This window comes from Pleurodeles waltl, chromosome 9 (genome assembly GCF_031143425.1).
Source record: "Pleurodeles waltl isolate 20211129_DDA chromosome 9, aPleWal1.hap1.20221129, whole genome shotgun sequence".
NCBI classification, from domain to species: Eukaryota; Metazoa; Chordata; class Amphibia; order Caudata; family Salamandridae; genus Pleurodeles; species Pleurodeles waltl.
Genome location: NC_090448.1, coordinates 983,883,290 through 983,904,704, shown reverse-complemented (window position 1 = coordinate 983,904,704; position 21,415 = coordinate 983,883,290). Strand labels below are relative to the sequence as shown.

The following is a 21,415-nucleotide window of genomic DNA, read 5'->3' as shown; positions in this document are numbered from 1 at the left end:
CATAGAGCTCCAAGTAGAATTAGAGGTGGCAATGTTGGAGTCTTCATTCCAATGATGCTGAAGTCTTCAATATTGAGTCCACCGTTACAGACCATGACACCTGCCCCAATAAGACAGCCTTAGGAGTTGGAGCCTTTTATTAAGATGATTTGGATGCCATCAATGTCAGCAGCAAAACAAATATTTGAATCTGTTGGCAATGAATCACAAGGATAATGTTTTTGGGGAGAACTATGCAACGCTTTGCAGAGGGAGCGTCACCAGATATAAAGCTTTCACCTTTGACAATGGATCTTACAAGGTGAATTCCTCACACTTAGGAGGCACTGTAGGACATTGTCTCCAATAGACTAACCTGCACCAAAGTAAAGAGTGCACTTTAAAGTAAAGAGTGCACTTTAAAGTCTAGCACCCACAGATGAAGCTGCAACTGTTTGTTTCTTTCCAAACTGTTAAGTGATCCGCAGGCATGCAATTTCCTATACACAATGGTCATAGAGTCAACGAATCATGCATTTGCATGCCTTTGCACCAGTAGCACTTTAAAAAAAAAAAAAAAAAAAATCACTAGCATAGTTCTAACTGGCTGCTGAACACAGTTCTGAATATTGTCTTGCTGTCAACAAGAAGGCCACTGAAAATAGTATTCAAAATCTCAATGCAATTTATTTATTTTAAATGGAGAGGTAATGGCTTCTCATCTAAATGATAAGGCGAGACAAAGATAACTGAAAAACAAGATTAATTTCGGAGTTCGTGTCAGAGTCATCAAATGTACATGTTGCTTTCAAAGGTTTGAAGATTACTGTATACTGCACCACTTGGTGCCAAGATATATAAATTCCTAGCAAAATATGCATGTTTCAGAAAAGTATTAAAATGAAGGTGACTAAATTTACACACTGAACAATTATAGCAAGGCCTCTGCCTCAAAAGAGAAATATACCAGCCCCACAGAGCAAAACAGTAAGAATTATAATCTGAACTCTGCCCAAACTTTCAGCACAGTCATGCCTGTAAGGGAAGTGCAACACACCTACACCAGTTAAGACATCAATTACCGTACTCTCCACAGCCCCACGAGTAAACTGCCTTGCTTCGGGTCAGGACCACCACATGATTTTCTCCACAGGAGACCTGCTCCACAGGGTTAAGAAGGAAAAAATCCAACTGAAGTGGTTCAAGCACTTCCGAGCCACAAGCCTGATCTACACCCATACAGCCGTAGTAATCTGATCCAAAGGTGTACAGCTGTCCTTCATCTGCATAAACAAAAAAACACTGTGAGAAGCAATCTTGAACAAAATTACCAAAGGGTGATCGAAGAGTGAAAAAATACATGCAGACATATTCCTTCTTCATAGATCTCTATGCAGAGTACCAACCTGTGATGCAGACTGTGAAATCGTCCCCGCAGGCCACCTGTCGAATGGCCTTCCCTTGCAACTTCTCCACATGTTTGGGCTGCCGATATGAGGCACGGTCACCATGTCCCAGCTGTCCATGCAGCTTGGTACCTCCTTGCATGTTCTTTAAGACAGAGGAGACAACAGGCACAGTGAACAAAGCTACTGCATATGAGAAGTACCAAATGTCCTAACAAAAATGCATCCTCCAACTACAACATGTCACAAACACAACTAAGTCCCTCCCTCATTTAAGGTTCACCTCTGTTTTTTTTTTTTTTTAAACCATTATCAGTGCCCCTCCATCCCTCTCAACTCTTGAATCAGATACCATCTCCCTATTTTAAACGGAGAGCCCACTACCAAAGTCTACCCTCACCAACATTCTCAAATCTCCTCTATTCAATCAACATGCTTATTATGACGGCCAATGCAGAACACGTACAGACCCCTAGGACCTTGTTTTCAAACCAATCCAAGTGCACTACAAAAATACCCATATCTTCAAACAGATACAGTTTTTGCCTGCCTTGTTAACTTGATAATCACCCTGTTTCTTAGAGTTCTTAGAGCTCTAAGAGATAGGTACCACTCAGTTCTCTGTGAAAATAAAAATTACCCTGCAATGTCACCCCATATTAATTGTGTCCCAAAACCTTTCCTATGCCCACTCGAAATGACTTAAAGAAATCAAAGCATGCTGCTGTTAAACTTACCACCCAGGTGTAAAGCTCTTTCTCCACGGTAACTACCGCAAAATGGGTGTTACCGGCACAGACCTGCTGAGCCTGGCAGCCCCCCTTAAAGACATCAAGTTTCTGAGGTGTAGACTTTCCGCCTCCCCAGACATACACCTCGCTGCTACGTGATGTCACCACAGCTATGGGAGCATCATTCACTGCACCTGACCTGTGATGATTGTTATTAGGAGAGGGGTAGGAGGGGGAAAGGAGGTCACAGAAGGGGGTGGGGAGGGGGGGGGGGGGGCAGGGAGATGGAGAGAAACATTTAAATCAGAGCAATCCAAAAACAAAAACATCCTATACTGGCAAGAGGCCCCATTCAATATATCAACAACAATAATTTGCAATAACCTTTCATCACCCTTGAGAAGCAACTTCATACAAGTACGTGCCCCTTCACTGTATCTTTCACAATTCACAACACTGTTTTTTTAAAATAGGTCTGCTAACTAGGGTACATTTACATATGTTGAAATATTACCTCAGTCTTTTGCTTGGACCATTCAGCAAGGAAACCTGTTCTTCCATTTCCCTGAAAATGAAATAAAAAAAATAAAAAACAGTAAGTGGAAAACAAAATTACTGCCTATCGGACTACAATGGATGAACTCACACACAGTTACATAACCCAGTACTCAAGGTCAAACGCAGGTTTCGCTGAAGAATCCTTGGCTAACCCTAGTAGCTGTGGCTCAAAGTGACCAGCTGAAATTAGAGACGACGCACTAAAAGTGTTGTAGCACCACAAAACCAACATGTAGGTCAAGCAATGAAACGGTAACATTCTCAAACCAATTTAGAAAAAAGAAGGAAAATGTCATGAAAAAAAACTGCATCAAAATGGCTGGTGGAAACCAGGAGCTACGAGTTTTTAAATAGTTAAGTCACCCATTGAAAACAATTGGGGGTTAAAATACAAAGTAGTTTTAGAACATTATTAAAAGTGACCACTGGAGGCTACTAATGAACCAAAAGACACATTACTTACTTTTGGTAATGCTCTTTCTGGTGGATGCCCTATCTAACCACAGTTTCCTCACCTTTTAAATATCTCGAGGTTCCAGACTGGATCTGAAAAGGTCTTCAGCAATGTGCCTGCATGGTAGGTGTGGGCACCTTGTGTATCTGCTAGAACTCCATACTTCCCCAGAAGCAAAGGAGAGGAGCTACACATAAGCCCCACCTCTGTGCACTGAGGTCAGTTTCATGTACTTTTCTCCTTCTGTTTCGTTACCATACTCCTTTGTCTAAGACAAAGTGCTGACTTTCTAAATTGGATTCTATTTAGATGTAAAATATGCTACTCCACAGAACAGGGAGGTGTGTGGGCAATGAGGAACCTGTGTTTAGATCAAGTATCGTATCTACCAGAAGGTCTTCCTGAGAGTAACTTGTTCATCTGATGGCTACTTCTAACTGCAGATTCCGCCTCATCTTTAGAATTTCTACTATTGTAGTACCACCCAAGGTGGATTTAGACCAAAAGTGTCCTTCAGAACTGAGATGGTGAAGAGGCCTTCTTCCGGACTGGATAGTCAAGGCAATAGTGTTCTGTGACCACATGTAACAAAGCCAAAGTCACTGCTTGACAGATGTCTAGAACATACTTCTTTCCAGCATCACTTACCCCTAGCAGGTCTTCAGGGGGCTGCCTCTTGGCCACTTTTTAGCAGATTTTGATTCTCTTTTGCAACCCCTTCCCTTTCTTTGCATTAGAAAATCCCACAAAGAACTGTTCATCCACACAATGTTACTTGGTGCAGTTGATGTAAAACAGAGTGTCCTTTAGGGTATAGGCAATTGAGCCTCTCTTCCTCTTTCAAGATTTGAGGCAGGACAAAAAATGCTGGCAAAGTGTTGATGCGCCCAAGTGGAAGGGAGAGTCACAACCTTTGGGAAGGCTGTCTAGGTCCTCAGCACCAATTTTCCTGGAAAGAGGGTGACCTAGGAATGTTGCACTTTTAGTTTTCTCTTGTGGTGTGCAGATATAATCGCAATAATACTGTTTTAAATGTCAAAAGCCTTACAGCACAGCTGTGAACTGGATCAAAAGACATGCACATGAGAAATGTCAAGATCAAGTTCAGACCCAATTGGGCATAAGAAATGGTTTTGGGAGGAAATATGTAAATCAAACCACTTATCTCATAAAATGCAATACAAATGATAACTTAACCAAAAACTGTTGGTCAAGTAAACAAAGAAAGGCCAAAGGAGCTGACAAATTACCCTTCACTGTGGTCATCACAAGGTCTTGCTGGGCTAACAAAAAACAAATAGGAGAACGTCAAAGTTTGACCTGTAAGGGGTCGGAGTTTTAGGCACTTTGTGTACGGATGTCGGACCACAGAGGACATCAACCACATTTGGTCTGCAAGTCAAATTCATTTAGCTCCTGCTGCTTAATCTCCATGCATGGGGATGGAGGCTGTGGAGACTGATGCAAGGCCCTGCCTTGCTACTGAATCAAGAGTTGTTTGCAAAGTTGAGGCCTGATTAGAGAATAAATGCACTGGGTACCACACCCTCCTGGCTTAGTCCACGGAGAGGAGAATGACACTGGCACAGTGCATTTACCTTCCTCAGAACTCAAGCCACAAGCGGTAGCGCTGGAAACGCATAGGTGCCTTCCATTCTACCCGGAACGGGTTTCCTAGCCAGTGTCTTGGCGGAAACTAGGGCATGCAGAATTACTGATACTGTGTGTCTGATGACTGACCAGACATATACAGGGTACACCCCTCTGGTCGAACACACTCCGTACCATCTTGGGATGAAGGCACCACTTGTGATCCTCAAACAATATCTATTCAGTTCATCCACTCTGGCATTTAGAGATCAGTTTAGGTGTTCAGCTACCAGGAAGATATTTTGCTGGGCACATATTCCTGACCTCCCAAGATGGCTAGTGACCACCATCCTCACTTTCGGTAACACCTGAAGGGTAGATGTGAAGTCAAAGAAAGCACGGTGTATCAGAAGTGTTACTGGACCAACCTGACCTGCAGGCAACGCCTGAGGCACTGCAAGATGAGTATATGGAAATTCATGTCTTGTAAGTCCAGTGAAGCCATCCAGTCTCTTCTATCAGGAGTGGACAGTTTCTCGGCCAAAGTAAGTATTCTGAGCCTGTCCTTATTCAGAAAGAAGACGGTGGAGGAACAAAATAGGCCTGAGGACTTTGTCCTTCTTTGCAACAAGGAAGTAACACAATTAGCATCTTTCTCCCTTCCCCAAGTTCAGTATCCACTTAATGGCACCCTTGAACTTCATAAGGATTACAGCGTGACCCTCCAAACGTTGCTCAAGTATGGGAGGAAGAAGAGTTAGAGAGGGGGTGAATGCCAGGACATAGCCCCCTTGAATGATGTAATACTCACCTGTCCAACGTGATGGTTCTCCAGCCGAAATGGAAATGCATTTTGCACCACTCCTGCCAGGCAGGAGTCTAAGAAGGCAAACTAAAGAGGCATGGTAGCTGCTGCCATGAGAAAGAAGATTTGGAGGATTGCTGCCCTTCCAATTTGAATGGTTTCTTGCTGGTGCCATGTCCTTGAAGGATCCTCCAGCAAACGGTGATATTATAGCAACTATACCTCTGCTTGAGTGGGGCAACAACATCAGTCTCTGAGACGTATTACCCTGGGGGTGCAAAAGATGATCCAAAACCGGATTCAGCAGGTGATGCACTACTTTAACAACTGATAGACCTTGTTGGAATCGCCAGAGGAAATGGGTAGATGATAGAAATTCTGTTTGATTCATATAAATTATTTATGAACGCTTGATGTCTAATGAGTACCCAACTCACTTTGGTGAAAAACATGGCAGTGGGATGATGAATCTACTCACTGAGGTGAAAAGAAGGATGCACTTTTGGAATTAAGCCTGGTTTGGTGTTGAGGGCGACTTTATATTAAATCTAAATTTAATGAAAGATGCTTGAAAAGAGAACAATTAACCTGCCAACAAGCCTAACAGGTCAGAGTAGAAATACTGTCTTCCCCGACACCATTTGCAAGGGCACTTTATGGACGAGTTCTAAATAATGATGATTTACCAGGAGACATACAAAGTCCAACAATGGCCACAAATGAGATTTCACTCAAAGATTGCTTTAGGCGTGAATTGGCTTAGGGAAGTATTTAAAAAAAGTACTTAATGTGGTTGCATCTGCAGAAGATTTCTAATAAGAGTTCTTACTCAAATACAAAACGCTTTCCAACGTATGGCATATATTTGAGTTGTGGAGCCCATACTAACTTCCAGCAGAATACTGTGACAATACTGGCATATGCTAACAGAACCAAACTCTAGATCTGAAGCAGCCAGATTATAAAAATGGTTGTGATGGAGGGCCTTGGCCCTTAGTGAGGAGGTATGCATCTGATTTGAACTGTATCTGCCTTTCCACCAATAGATCCCAGAGGTCTGTGAACCAAAGAAGCCAGGCCTACATTAGAGCAACCACAATGAGCAGAAATGGTTCTTGTATGGGGAATTGGTGGGAGAGTCCTTGACCCTTGAATCTGAAGTGATTCCTCTACTATACTAGGGAACCACCAACTGCAGCTTCAGAATCAGCATTTAAAATTTGCTGGTGTCTCAAAGAGGTCAAGCGGGGTCATGTCTTTGAGCAACAGTGAAAATAATAAGCCAGTTCTAATTTGGTTAAGGTAGTAAGCCAGAGAGGACGTTTGGGCCTTGCACTTCCGGTCTGTTAAACCCTCCTCTTAGAGGTGGTCCAGAATGGGAACAGGTCTGACTGACTTTCTAGGCTTGTCTACAAAAATCAAACAAAAAGTAAAACTTACCCACAGTTGCCACTGAAAGGGTAGACTTCTGAAAGGGTACAGTTGCTAAAGTTGAGAACACTAAGATATCGTTGGGGAGAAAATCTCATGAGACCACCTCTACAGCATTATTGTCTGGCAACTTCCATATGGCCTTATCTTTTGGAGAGGAGATTTCTCTGACCCCTCAATCATGGACATCTCTTCCATCCTCAGAGTGAGAGTTCACTCTGGCAGGCAGCAGATAGCTGAGAAAGATCAATCAGAAGGACTGGGGCTGAGTTGACTGAACCAGTGGTTGCTTACAAGAAGGTGGTACAGCTAGAATATAATCAGTGGCTGTGTTGGTGAAGCTGTTGGAGGTCAATGAGGCGCAGCTGACCGATGGCATACAGGAGCCAGCTGCAAAGAGGTATGCTACAGCTCCGCTGCTAGGGATACACTGTATGGCAGTGGTGCAAAAGGGGCAGCTTGTAAAAATGGCTGCAGAAATGATGCATCTTGTATTTAACCAAATCCAAAAAGATGGGAGAAACTTACATCATCAAATGTGGTGAAAAAAAAATCCCTTTCATGTTAAGAATGATTTAAACCATGGCAGTACAAATCTTAGTCAGCCTGAGAATAATCTGCCACAAAGTAAATGTCCAGGTCCTGAGCCCTCTACCCCCCAGGACCCATTTAGTGTTTGTTTTAACAGTAAAACTCCAGCAAGACATCCACACAACCACCATCTCTTATTCTGTACTCTTAACCCCTTAAGTAGACTAGGGTTCTTCAAAAATCTGAGCGGGAGGATCTAGCATAATGCAGTGGGTGACACTGGCCTGGAGAGTTGGATCTGTAGCACTGACAGAGTTGCAGCCTTTCATGACATAGACACCAACAGTGTGATCAATACCAGCGGAAGGCATGTAGTTCACAGGCAAGGTATGACAAAGTAGCAATAGTAGAGTGGTGTTTGTGTTACATAGCCACCAATAAGACTGCAACGGCTCTATGTTCTAACTCCCCAAATCATCTCTATATTCATTGTCTTCCGGCAGAATAACCTCTTCAATCCTTTAAAATAATCTTACTCCTGAAGAGGACCCGTACATTAAGCTAGAATTAAAAGATCATTGGTTAGGTTTGTGTCAACCATTTTGTTGCGGTGTATTAACATTTGTGATAACCAATCACTCTAACCACAGTGGTCACATCTTTCATTCATACTTCTGTTGATGAATGTTTAATGCACTGCATGTGAACCACCTTTAGAGCACAGAGAACATAATCACAATTCCACTGTTCATTATTATTTTATGATTGGGCTCAATTAATAAACAAATATTTATATATAGCCTGTTGCTTTAAGGTTTCTCTTCATGACAATCCATGAAAAGCTACAGAAGGAAAATCATTTATGGATATTTTTGACTAGTGATACTACTAATTCAAGGTCAAAGCTATTGGCTTTGCCAATGCTTGACTGTGAACCACGGTTACAACAAGGTAAAATAAAAAACATTTCAAAATATTGGATGAAAAGCAAACATTTTAAGGTATCTGCAAACGGTACACTGAATTCATTATTTTCAATCTTCATAAACAGAATGGTTTAATTTTCAAATATATTTTACACGTGAAACTCTGAACAGAATTTAGAAGAGTAAGGAAGTGTAAAAATATGACTAGGACCACTTGCAGAGGACTAATTTACTTTTCAGGGGACTAGGAAGTTATGTAAATGCTAAAACAATTTGGTTATAGACAGCAGCCCAGGAAGCAGGTTTGTGGGACTCCAAGGTAAGAGACATTTCCTTTTCAGTCATGACAAGTGCATCTCCTGCCTAAAATGGCAGAGAGAGCAGCACCCCATCCCACTCCAGTCTCCCTTCCGAAGTTCTATAAATGCTGCTGGTCTGTGCCTTGACTTTAATGCAGTAAGTGAAATGCAGGAGATAAAACAGACCTATCTCAGTCTGCCCTTTTATCAAACCCTGGAAAAAATATATCTGTTGCAGTGCTTTCAGGTGTGAGTTGGGAGGTGTGCAAGCTGTAGGATGTGACAGAGGTAGAAGAGCATGGGAGAGAGTGAGAAAACATATGCACTCCCAATTGAGTGATGAATGAAAAAGAAAAAAAATAGTTTCATGAATGTTAGCAGTGAAGCGATGGACTCAAGTCATCCAAAGAAAAGGATTTTAAAGAAATTATATTCCAGGAGAGGGACAAATACAAGAAAGGGAAGGAAAATCATTGAATAAGAGCAAGCCAACGAATGAAAAGAAAGCCAACAAATTGTAAGTAATGGGTTGGCACAAATAGGTTTTTGCCACGGTCCACAAGAGGTCTTTGGAGACCTAAAAAGTACAGAAATATATATATTTATTAAAGCAGACAGAGTAGAGAGCTGGGCATTCCTTTCAATTTACTTGTTGTGTAGTAGAAAATCTAAGTTATGAAAGCCTCCTGGGGAGTGGAGATAAACATCTTTCCATCTAACTGGCCAATATTCAGGAAACACAATATGGTGGGTAAACCTCACATGACGCAAGGCTCTTGCAATGTTAAACAAGTGCTTTCAAATAGTGTTCTTTAAACAGCCTCTACTGAAAATGTCCCAGTCTGACAAAGGGGACAATTTTAACTTCTAAATCTATGAAAGATCCTACGCTAGACAAACGAAAAATATTTAAAATGGCTGTAATAACAAAGTACCAACAGCCAAAATTTGAACAAATCTTAAATTTGGGTCGCACGAGAGAGATGGTGGTATCAAGTGTTTACTAGAAACATTCTTGGAATAACAATGTACTGATACAAATATCCGATGCTTTGCAGTAGCATACAATCAAGCAGAATTGAATGGGTGGTTACGACATGCCTTGCATACATATATTTACATGGTTCTTTATTGCAAGTCTATACCTCCACTTGGCTAGAAAGAAAGGCCTATCTCTATTAAGGTGGATGAATCACAGGGCTGTGGAACCATTTCCTGTGTTTTTGTTTAGCGGTAGTAATGTTACATTTTATATTTACATATATACAATAAGTAGAGAGGTGGCAGGCAAAAGGGGAAAACAGGATTAAGAAGGTAGGGAGAGGGAAGAAAGAAAACAGAGGCAAGGTAGGTAAAGGTCAAGGAATAAGCACAAGATATCAGATAGGAAGGTAGGGAGAGAGAATAAGAGAATGGCGTATGAGAGTAAGAACAGGAATTTCTACTAAACATAAATTTTGCTCCCAGATAGTAAGATAGACCCTGAAGTACTGTAAGTGTTAATTAATTCCCCTTAAAGCTGCTTGTAAAGTATGTGTCTTGATAGGTTTGAAAATGAGCAGTAAAATGTGTCTGACCCTACTTCAGATACAGGATAGATTTGGTTCACTTGCTCTAAGTAAGATGGGCAGCTCTGAAGTGGTTTTTGTCAGTGTTTTTGGTTTTCAGTGAAGCCCTGTTTGCCACATACACAGAACAATGTAGACCTAATCTAACTGCTCCATTTATTTTCATGAAACAGGCCTATATGTGACTACGTTTAATTTCTCAGTGCTAGAATATTTCCTGACTCCTTATTGTCCAGTGTTTTCATTTAATACAGTGAAATGAAGTTCGTATTCTGTTGCATTCCAGATGCTCATCTTCCTTGACAGAAGAATGGTGACTGGCTTCCTGAGTTTACTGTGTAAGCATCTTCTCTTTTAGAGTAAAAGCATTAAACTGGTAAATTCTAGTTTGCTTTTAAGCACAGTTTCTATTTCAAAAAGCAAAGCTGAAGCTGGATATTTCAAATATTCTAGAAAAGAGAAAGATGATAAAAAAATACAAAATAAGGTTACGTGTGAAGAGAACAAGATGGATTCAAAAATGTTTAAGCATCAATGTAATCAGTGTAAAACTAATTACATTTCAACACGCAAATATTAACGTTGGGCGTAGCAAATGCAGATGCCCCCCACACTTTTAGCCCCCTTAGAGCTGCTAGATGCTGGTTTTTGATTCTGGCAGTTTAGTGAGGCCTGCTAATCAGACCTCAATGTCAGTGTTCTTTCTCCTAAAATAAGTAAAGTCTAATTGTAACCAAACTGGCATGGAGGTTGTTACCCCTGATAGTCCCTAGTAAATGCTACTCCTGGTACCTAGGCCATGGGTACTAAAGAGGGTCCCTAAGGGCTGTAGCATATCTAATGCCACCCTAAGGGAGCCACACACAAATTGCACACAGCCTGTCATTGTAGCCTAGTGTGCCCTAGTGTGCCCTAGTGTGCCAATGCTGAAGTAACTGCATGCATTATATATAATTCATCCCCACAGTAGGCTGTGAGAGCCCTAAGGCAGAGTGCATATTAATGCATGTGAGGGCATGTCTACATAAGATATGCCCCTGTGATGTCAAGTTCTATCACTAGACATTGCAAGTGACCGGCAGCCAACTTAAAGCATGTACTGGATACTAGTCATCACGAGTGACCCAGCTAGCTCCATGATGGCTGCACGAAAAATAGTGGAGTTTGGTATCAAACACCATCATAATAAATCCATACTGATGCCATTATCTGATTTATTATGACATGGACCCAGCGGCATGTTAGAGGTGCCCCCTGAAAACCTATTAGTCCTCTACTGTGCTGGCTGAATGGTATCCACCAGCCTGCCACCACAGACAAGTTTCTGACCCCCCTGGAGGCGAGAGCCCCTGCTCTCGGAGGTCAAAAACAAAGCCTACTCTGGCAGGAGGTATCACCTAACCAACAGGATGGTTATTAAATCTGCATACCAAGGCCAGAGACTTCAAAGTCCCTGCTGCCTTTGATATGCAACCCCAGCTTCTACCAGACCTGGGAGGGACACCAACTGCCCTGAGGCCCATCAAGCACCAGGCCAGTCAGGAAATGATAGTCAGAAGGTATGTTGCACTTGCAGGCTGGACACACCCTTAGAGGGGAGAAGCCTGAAGTGAAAACGAAAAGGAGAATTACACCATCTTATGTGTGTTGGAATTAGGGACTCTGGGACAGGGCGATGCCCTATCCCCACAGAAAGTGTTCATCTAGGGGGTTTAGTGATCCCAAGGGTAAGTAGCCTATTGGCTACTACCCTTCACGTCCATTAATGCCCCTAAATTGAGTATTTAGGGGACCCCTGACACCAGGAAAGAGGATCAAGTCAAGACTTCAACTACTAGGAAAGAAAGAAGGAGGACCAGGAAAGTGTGAACTTAAGAGCTGCACTACAGATTGCCGCAAAACTCTGCCAAGCTGCTTGAACTTCAACAATCACTGAGACCAACTTCGCCAAGAAAGGGACACCCTCCCTATCACTTCAACAACCAGGAAAATATCCCTAGGAGCAGAGGAGCTAGTTCCCTGCAAATTGCAGACACTGTTTGCGAAGTCTGGCACTCTGTCCAGTTGGCCATCAGGCCCTCCTAGGTAAAAACAAGCCAGGAGAAGATTCTTTGAAGCCCAGGAGCCCAGCCCTACCACTTTTCTGAAGTACCAAGACTCGGACCCCTCCCAGAGGCGCCCTGAACCCATGCCTGGGGTACTGGACTCCTTGCAGGGACCAAGGCTTGTTGGTGGTCCAATCTAGATTCCAATAGCACCACAGCAGACCTACCATCGAGGGACGCCAGGATCCACAAGGCCATTCAGGAGAGTGGCCACACTGCCCTGTTTCCCCTCTTCGCCAGGTCACCAAGACTCAGAGCAAGTCTCTGACCACCACGACCAGACGCCTCAAAGCACCTCTGCACCCGATCCCCAAAGACCAGATCCAAGGGAGCAAACGGTGTCCACAGAGTCCTGAGACCCTCTGGAGCTGAGCCCACCCTTGGGTTTGGCCAGGCTGGTTTTGCCGCCTGCAGCCTCTGTCTGCAGGCCCCCTTAAACCACTAGTATACCCTGCACAACGACCCAACACCTAGAAAGCATCACAGCACTCGAGTCCCACAGCCCGAGGAGAAGTGGACCAAAGGTGCCCTTACATGCCTGAGCATTTTCAGGACTGTGGTCGAGCAGTAGGCTTATCAGAGGGTAGTGTTAAGCATTTTTGTCTACACACATAGGCAATAAATGAGAACACACACTCAAAGACTTAACTCCAGGCCAATGGGTTTGTAAATAGAAAAATATTATTTTCTTAATTTATTTTAGAACCACAAGATTCAGAATCCAAGTTAAGGAGATAAATTGTAAGGTACTTGGCATGGGTAAATATGAAACTTTGAATTAAAACAGCAATGTACACAGTTTTGGCACAAATGGCAATAAGCTATTTTAAAAAGTGGACACAGTGCAAAAATCAACAGTTCCTGGGGGCGGTAAGTAATGGTTAGTTTTTCAGGTAAGTAAAACTCTTACAAGTTCAGTCTCCGGGGCATAGGCAGCCCACTGTTAGGGGTTCAAGTCAACCTCAAACGTCGGGTGCAGAGTGTTGGGCCCTCACGCTCTGAGGCTGGAGTCCCTTTAAAGGTGGTTTCTTTGTTGCTGTTTGGACAGAGCCACTGTCCACGGGGGTTTGTTGGTCCTTTGGTTGCAGGGCAGTCCTTTGAGCCCTTAGAGGTCGCTAGTCCCGCTGGATGCGTCGCTGTGCAGGTTCTTTGAGTCTGGAGACAGGCCTGTAGGGCCGGGGCCAAGTCAGCAGTCATCTCCATCATCTCTGCGGAGCTTACAGGTCACCAGTCCTTCTTTTTGTTGTAGGTTGTCAGGAATCTGGTTTCCCGGGTTCAGGGTCGCCCCTAAATACTCAATTTAGGGGGGTGTTTAGGTCTGGGGGGCATCTCCACTAGCTGGAGAGCCCTGGGGCGCTGTAACACCAGGTATTACAGTTCCTGCAGGGGGAGGTGTGAAGCACCTCCACCCAGTACAGGCTTTGTTCCTGGCCACAGAGTGACAAAGGCACTCTCCCCATGTGGCCAGAAACCCATGTGGATGTGGCAGGCTGGCAGAAACTGGTCAACCCAGCACTAGTAGTTGGACTGGTATACAGGGGACATCTCTAAGATGCCCTCTGTGTGCATTTCTCAATAAATCCCACACTGGCATCAGTGTGAATTTATTATGCTGAGAAGTTTTATACCAAACTTCCCAGTATTCAGTGTAGCCATTATGGAACTGTGGAGTTTGTATTTGACAAACTCCCAGACCATATACTCTTCATGGCTACCCTGCACTTACAATGTCTAAGAATTGGCTTAGACACTGTAGGTGCATAGTGCTCATGCAACTATGCCCTCACCTGTGGCATAGTGCACCCTGCCTTAGGGCTGTAAGGCCTGCTAGAGGGTTGACTTACCTATGCCACAGGCAGTGGCTTGTGGGCATGGCACTCTGAGGGGAGTGCCATGTCGACTTGGTCTTTTTCTCCCCACCAGCACACACAAGCTGTTAAGCAGTGTGCATGTGCTGTTTGAGGGGTCCCCAGGGTGGCATATCACATGATGCAGCCCTTAGAGACCTTCCCTGGCCACAGGGCCCTTGGTACCAGGGGTACCATTTACAAGGGACTTGTCTGTGTGCCAGGGCTGTGCCAATTGTGGAGACAAAGGTACAGTTTAGGGAAAGAACACTGGTGCTAGGGCCTGGTTAGCAGGATCCCAGCACACTTTCAATCATAACTAGCATCAACAAAAGGCAAGAAGTGTGTGGGGGGGGGGGGGGGGTAACTGCAACAAGGAGCAATTTTCCTACAGTGTCGGATTTCTTTACTGAGTGGTTGTCTAGCTTACTGGCTGTGTGTGCAATAAATGCTTAATACTACCTGATAAGCCTAACTGCTCACCCACACTACCACTAATGAGAGCTTTTAGGGTCATTAGGTTTATGTTTGACTGCTGTCAGCCAGTAAGGGTCACCCTGGCCTAACTGCATAGTGTCCCCTTACATTCGTACAGTACATAGAAAGCCAGCTTCCTACATTGGACAGAGGCTTTGCTGTTTGAAAAACATCTCTAAATCAATTTAAATGGCTGGGAGCAAGACAAATCAGTGACCCACATCAGTGAAACTTTGAAGAATGAATTAAATTCAATAAACAACCACATGGAAGGAAGTGTATCTATTAAGACAGACAAGTAAAAGGGGATGTATTAGAGATATTTACCATGCAACCGGGCCCCAACACTTAATTACTTGCCCTCCTCAGCAGCCTTCAACACTGTCAACTACCACGGCCTCACCACCATCTTTTCAAAAAGCATGGGCCTCACTGAAACAAAAACCTAGTGGTTTCCCCCATATCTATCCAACTGAAGCATGTCCTTATGAACACATCTTGCACCAATCATTTGCAAGTGACCTGTGTAGTCCCTTAAGGCTCCTACCTCTGCAAAGTCATCTTTAATCTGTACACGGACCACCTCAGAGTCCTACTGTCAAACTCATGGTCGGCACTCACTAGTAGGATGATGATGCTCAACAGTTTCTTGAGGTCTTCACAAGCAGAGACACAGACTATGTCAAAATGATCTATGCATTATCCAAACATGAATGGCAAACTCCTACCAGATGTTAAACCCTACAGAGACAGATTACACCAATAATACCATCATCATCATTTATGGGCTTCAAGTTTGCCAATAATATCCCCCCCTTCAACTAAGCTCAAATGCAAAATTCTATAATTTGATCACCAACTCAGAACCAATTTTCAAAAGTTACCTTGCAAGGAAAAGGCAGACAGCACCAATTCACTCCTGCTCAAGGTCAAAACCCACCTTCTGAAGCAGATTTAAGGATTGCTCTGCATGCCATGATCCTATTGTATATGTAAGGGAGCAAAGCTCTGCTCACAGGTGTACCAGAGTCAACTGTAGTTCCAATGTAGATAATGTTACACGCTGCTACCCGCTTCAACAGGGCGTCAAAATATTCAACCACACATTGTGCATCCTGGAAGTCCTACAGTGGCTGCCTCAAGATCACTTCATCTTCAGTAATTGCTACATGTAATGCAGTAACAAACTGCACCTCAATTCTCTGCAAAACAACTGAACACCTCAGCTTATTTCAGGATGCCAGAACTTCAGCAAATGAAAAACTGCAAAAAAGAAGAAAAAACATGAAAGAAGCCTTTTCCATCTAAGCACCCAGAACAAGGAACAATATCTCCTCAAATATACGTCTTAGCCCATTATTTTTACAATCAAGGAAATATCTGAAGAAATTTCTATAACAGTTATTTAATCAACCAGCACACCTCATAAATACCTTTTCCCCCATGGTGATTAGAAGTTACTTCCACCTCCCCCACTATTAGGAGTCACAGTGCCAAATCATCTCCACTCCCTTTTCGTGCATTCTAATTCATTGTTTTTCAGCTTTCCATTGCTCTGATAGTATAACGCTGAATAAATATTTGTCCAGACATACAAATTAGTGATTAAATGGGAACGTTTATCACACATGAGAAGTTAGATGTACTGACATTTGTGCCTCAATACTTCTAGGTGTACTACGAAAAAGCCAAAACTCATGTATGCCTTAACACGTACAGTTATATTTTATACTGATTTGCTATGTTGTTTTTATACCAACTTAAAGACCACTAAAATTCTTAGTATTCCCGAGCATTTATTAACATTTTAAATGTACTGAAGCCGTATAATTTCAAGATGCACATATACTGAACTGTGTTAGTAAAATGTAGCTTCATATTGAGGTTGGCACAACAAAGCTAGCATTTTAGAAAGTAGTGGTGTCAGCTCCAGCTGGTATAACTGGTTTCATATTGTCAACGTTTCTTCAATTTCTTCCCACAAGAAAATTCTGGCACCTGCTTATTAGCCGTTATCGTTAAACTTGTCTCGTGGTCTGGCTCCTACTCACTTGCACTGAGAGAAAATGCCTAATAATGTGTAAAAGCTGTATGAATTTTAGCCTTACATACTCCATATGTTAAAATGGGAATAGCTTTGCATTATTTGTGCTTGCTTCTTGGCGATTTTGCATTAAGCCCATTTTAGTCTTTATCCAGAGTATTGTGCTTCTTTTACTCACTGAAGTGCATGAGCCAACCAAAATGAATTAGGCAGTGAGTGCCAAGAACTGTATTTGTGATACTGCTAGGACGTGTACAGCTGTGCCTGTGGTCAGTTTTCTACATACAGTGAGAGTATGCCTGATTATAGTACAGTAGCTGGACACTCAAGTGATCAATTATTGGAAGGTGGGAGGAGCCACTGATGATCACAACCTCATGCACTACATATTAGGGTTGCATGCAATACCACACAAGGGGAAGAACAATATAGATTTGCTGCCCTTTGTCTAGTGTTTGCCAAACTTAGAATAGCAATACACTGGCTCCTTATAACTGCCCATTATCTGTCTTAGTGAAGAATAATTAATTAGAAGAATGGTGGGGCTCACTTTAAGTACTGTCACCAACTGTTTCCACTGTCTGCTGATCTAAAGCATGATTATACTGATTTAAATTTCAATTAAAGTTAAAAGAAAAAAATATATTTAACCTAAATGTAAATGGTGACTATTCCAACTCCCTGCCAAAATATAGACTGTGTTATCCACATGGATTTCAGTTTCAGATCAAATAGCGCAATCTCAAGAATTGGTCATATTGGTCACATACATTTCGAACACCTACTGAACTGAACAGAGCATTCATGTTGGGAAACATCCCACTGCTTGCAGGTAACATTTGAGTTAGAACTTAAGTCCAACACAAACTGTAGTTGGGATTAGCATTGAATAGTCAGCGACTTACGGCACACTGCTGGTATCACACACCTATCTTGGGATAACAAACAGGGCACTAGTTCAACCCCACTGCACAAGACAAACACAGTACTTTGAACATTGTAATACCAAGCACAGTGGAATGTTATGTACTCTGTAACAATGTCATTAAGAAATATTGTTTAGAACTTAAATATAATTGTCTAGAAAATGTGATTTGTGAACTGCATCAGAAATGTTACATGGAATGGATATTAAAAATTTTAGAATCTCCCAAACAAGATAACATATTTAAATTTGCCCTAATAGTTTACGTAATTCACATCAGTGAGAAAAAACATACCCTATCTTAAAGTACAATACAAATAAAACAAATACCACAATAAGGAAGAGTTTTGCCTGGAGTTAAGCTCTGTTTATGTTTAATCTGTGCTATTCTGCGCTTTTCAGTGGCTATTATGCACTGCTTCTTAATACTACCAGAGGCTCGCCATTGGAGGCTGGTTGAGAAAACACAGAAAGCATAGACGTTCTCATGGATAACCATGCCAGGAAAAGCACTCCAGAAAGATCGTGGACTCTTAGTAAAGTCACAATTGTTTTAAAGTGTTGAATTCAGGGATGGAAACATCGCTTAATTTTGTAGTGCACAACAAACCAATAGCAGTAACAGTAGTAATCTACTTTCACATGAAATGATTGTCATAGAAGTGGAGCAGGAGGTTCTCAGCCGAAGGAGACAGCTTCTACTAGTCCCATATATATGTTTTGAAGGCAATGATCGAAACGATACAGTTGTGATTCAGAACTTAACCTGGTCAGCAAACTGTTAACACTGACCAATCCACTCTACATGGTTGAACCCGCATGCTTTGCAGTTTCCATGATACAGAACAAACAGCACTAAAACGCTGTGGATCTGCAGGCACTGTAATACTGACCAGAAAGTACTGAAGTGTATTACTATGGCTCTGGTGACTAAAACGTGGAGTTCATTACATGACCCAGAGCTTCTCATGAAACCAAGCAGCCTGCTCAAGACCCTCAGGTCCCAGTGGTACTGGTACCAAAGGACCATGCCTACCTACAAAGCCTTTCATGACCCCCAACTACCACTATGGCCTTGCTCTTGTCACAAAAGTGTTTCTGAATATGGTACCTCCTCCGCTGGCTGATGAGAGGACGTTCCAAGATCTCCTCTGCAGTGGGCCTCTTGTCTGGATCCTACAACAATCACAAAAGTTAAGGATGAAACTACCATAAGTTCTGACTAATTTTGCATTACCTGTCAAACCATAACACAACTCCAAAAGATAACTCACCTGCTGTAGGCAGTCTTGTACTAGATTGATCATCTCTGGTGAGTAGATATTTGGGTTAACTTGCATGGCCCAGTTTCCTTGCACTATCTTCACACAAAGATTCAGAGGGTTCTGCAGTCAAACACAAACAGAGTCAGCAGCAGAAGTATTACATAATGAGTTTCAGAAAAGCCATAGGAGGTTTGTGATACTGAGTTAATGAGATTACAGCAAACTGACATTACCAGACCTTGATCCTTAAAAGGTATGCTATTAGATAATCCATTGGAACGCCCATAACTAATCCATTTCATGTTCTCAATTCTTGATAAAACATCTGCTTTCTAGCAAGTCTGGGGTCATTCACTAAATCACAGCATGTCCTATCTGTCTATATTTATAATAATATTTAAAAAAACTCTAAAAGATTAAAAACAAGTTTTGTAACTCACAAACTCCGGAATCCCTCTCCCCCACATTACACAGCCCTGGCAACAAAAACATTGTGATCTTTTAAATGGAGCCTGGGGTTAAATCACTTCGATATCTATCAGAGAAAATCAGCAAGTGTTTAAGTGAAGTCTTCTAACTTAATAAATTATTTGAAACAAGATGTAGGCAATCGCCAGGGTGGCTATGAAGAATGTACCTGGCTACCTCCACCAAAACACAAATAAACTAGTGCAAAACTGCTTTAAGCATGCCATTTTAAACACTTCAGACTGAGTTTATAGACCACAACAGACTATGGACTAAGACATGCTAAAGACCTCCACTCACACATTTTTAGAAACATCACAAGTACACATTTCATAGATTAAATGCCACAGGAATTATGCTCCACGGCTCTCCACCCCGGTATTCATTGAGATCACCTCATCTCCACATGTCAGTTCTCCTCAATACCAATGTGTGAATGGTAAAAAGGAAGATACAATGTATACTGGGTCTGAAAAACTAACTGCTCATGTGCACAAAATGTAACTGTTCACCTGCACAGGGAAAAAGCAGCATCACCCCATGTTAATGTATAGCACAGCAGTTTGTAGTGTAGCCACAGAAATGAGCGTGAGGGCCCGACATTTCACACCATGCTTCAAAAGTTGGCTGTGTGACCCATTATCATTTGACTTGAGGCAAAGAATATAAATAAGACAGATGACTTTTGCAGTGTCCACAGAGGAGAAGCAATTATCACCTTGGACTTGCTGATGGGGAAATCCAAGATCAACATTCTGTTTATAATCTGCCAGATTAAGGATAGCATTCCCATCACCACCCATGGACAGCAGAAAACCATTTCAGAGGCAAATTCGAAGAGTGGCTACTCAAGGACTCCAAGAAAAAAATTAAAAATTGCATAAGATGCTTTATAAAATTTAAAAAAACAGTTTGAGGGGGCGTGGCCAAGATGGCAGCTCGGTTGAGACGCACCCCTCGGTCTCTCCGGCTCCACCATTCTAAAGCTTGATATAGCACCCTTCCAGCCAGGCTTCAGTGCCATTTGAGCCTCCAGCTGAGCCCTGCCATTTCTCCACACTGTTTGCCCCTGCAACTGCTAAGAGTTCCTGCTGAGCGTTCGCACTACGAGCACATTCCTGCTTGGCCCCCACGAGAAGCGGTGCGGTGGGTGCTGCGGAGGGCAGATGAGCAAAGACCCACTCGAGGACCCCTCCACCCCACCCTCTTCTGGGTTACTCAGAGGGCACGCACACCCTTCCACAAACACCCTGCTTCTGGAAGACCATGCTTGAGGAGCAGCACACGGAGTGGAGAATCAAGTGACATTGCCAGGCCCCCTCCCCCCCACATATCCCCCCCTCCCCCTCCCTGGAGATGAGGCAAGACAAACCCAGACCCACGCTCTGCACAAGGCGTAGCGGTGAGTGCAGGAGCACCTGAGGGATTGCTGTTGTCAACAATGGGAGCCTTGCCACGTAGGGGCCCTCACTGCTCTCCCACACAGCCAATGTGACTCAACAGTCAGCAGGAGAGGGAGAAGGAAGACTGGCGGCCCCCACGAGACGACGGTCGGGCCCAGCACAAAGTGACACATGCAGAAGCAGGCGGCATAGGGGAGAATAGCGCATGGCCCGGAGAAATATTATATCCCTCGCATAGCACTCTCCACAGCGCCGCCCACGGAGACCGCATCTCTAACACCACAGTGCAATGTCAACTTACTGGATCCTCCGGAGACCGGAGAGACTAGGCAGGCCCCTGGATGAAGAGCACATCTCCCTACCCTCCCTACCCCATCCCCCCTCACAAAGCATCTCCCTGCAAGTCTACACAGCTTGAGGGGTCCCACAGCCCACACACAAACCAGCCAAAACACATCTCCTCACCATGGCAGCCACCTCGTCTAAGAAAGATCGCTCCTTCAAAGAGATTCTCACGAAACCTATGGGACTGGCTGGAGATGCTGGATCACCCTCACAAGAAACTGACCCTTCCCCTCTCACTGCAGCAGACAAGGACGACCC

The 21,415-nt window shown here is 43.2% G+C and overlaps 1 protein-coding gene across 1 annotated transcript in view; it reads right to left on the bottom strand.

The window, feature by feature from the left end:
- Nucleotides 1–21,415, bottom strand: part of NEK9 (NIMA related kinase 9) — a 221,491-nt gene that overhangs the window by 145,853 nt on the left and 54,223 nt on the right. Inside the window, exons 7-12 of the mRNA XM_069208465.1 lie at nucleotides 18,951–19,061; nucleotides 18,788–18,852; nucleotides 2,631–2,681; nucleotides 2,123–2,315; nucleotides 1,386–1,530; nucleotides 1,062–1,262 (exon numbers count right to left, since the gene is read on the bottom strand). Coding sequence (XP_069064566.1) covers nucleotides 1,062–1,262; nucleotides 1,386–1,530; nucleotides 2,123–2,315; nucleotides 2,631–2,681; nucleotides 18,788–18,852; nucleotides 18,951–19,061 — 766 coding nt within the window. The remainder of the gene's footprint in view (nucleotides 1–1,061; nucleotides 1,263–1,385; nucleotides 1,531–2,122; nucleotides 2,316–2,630; nucleotides 2,682–18,787; nucleotides 18,853–18,950; nucleotides 19,062–21,415) is intronic.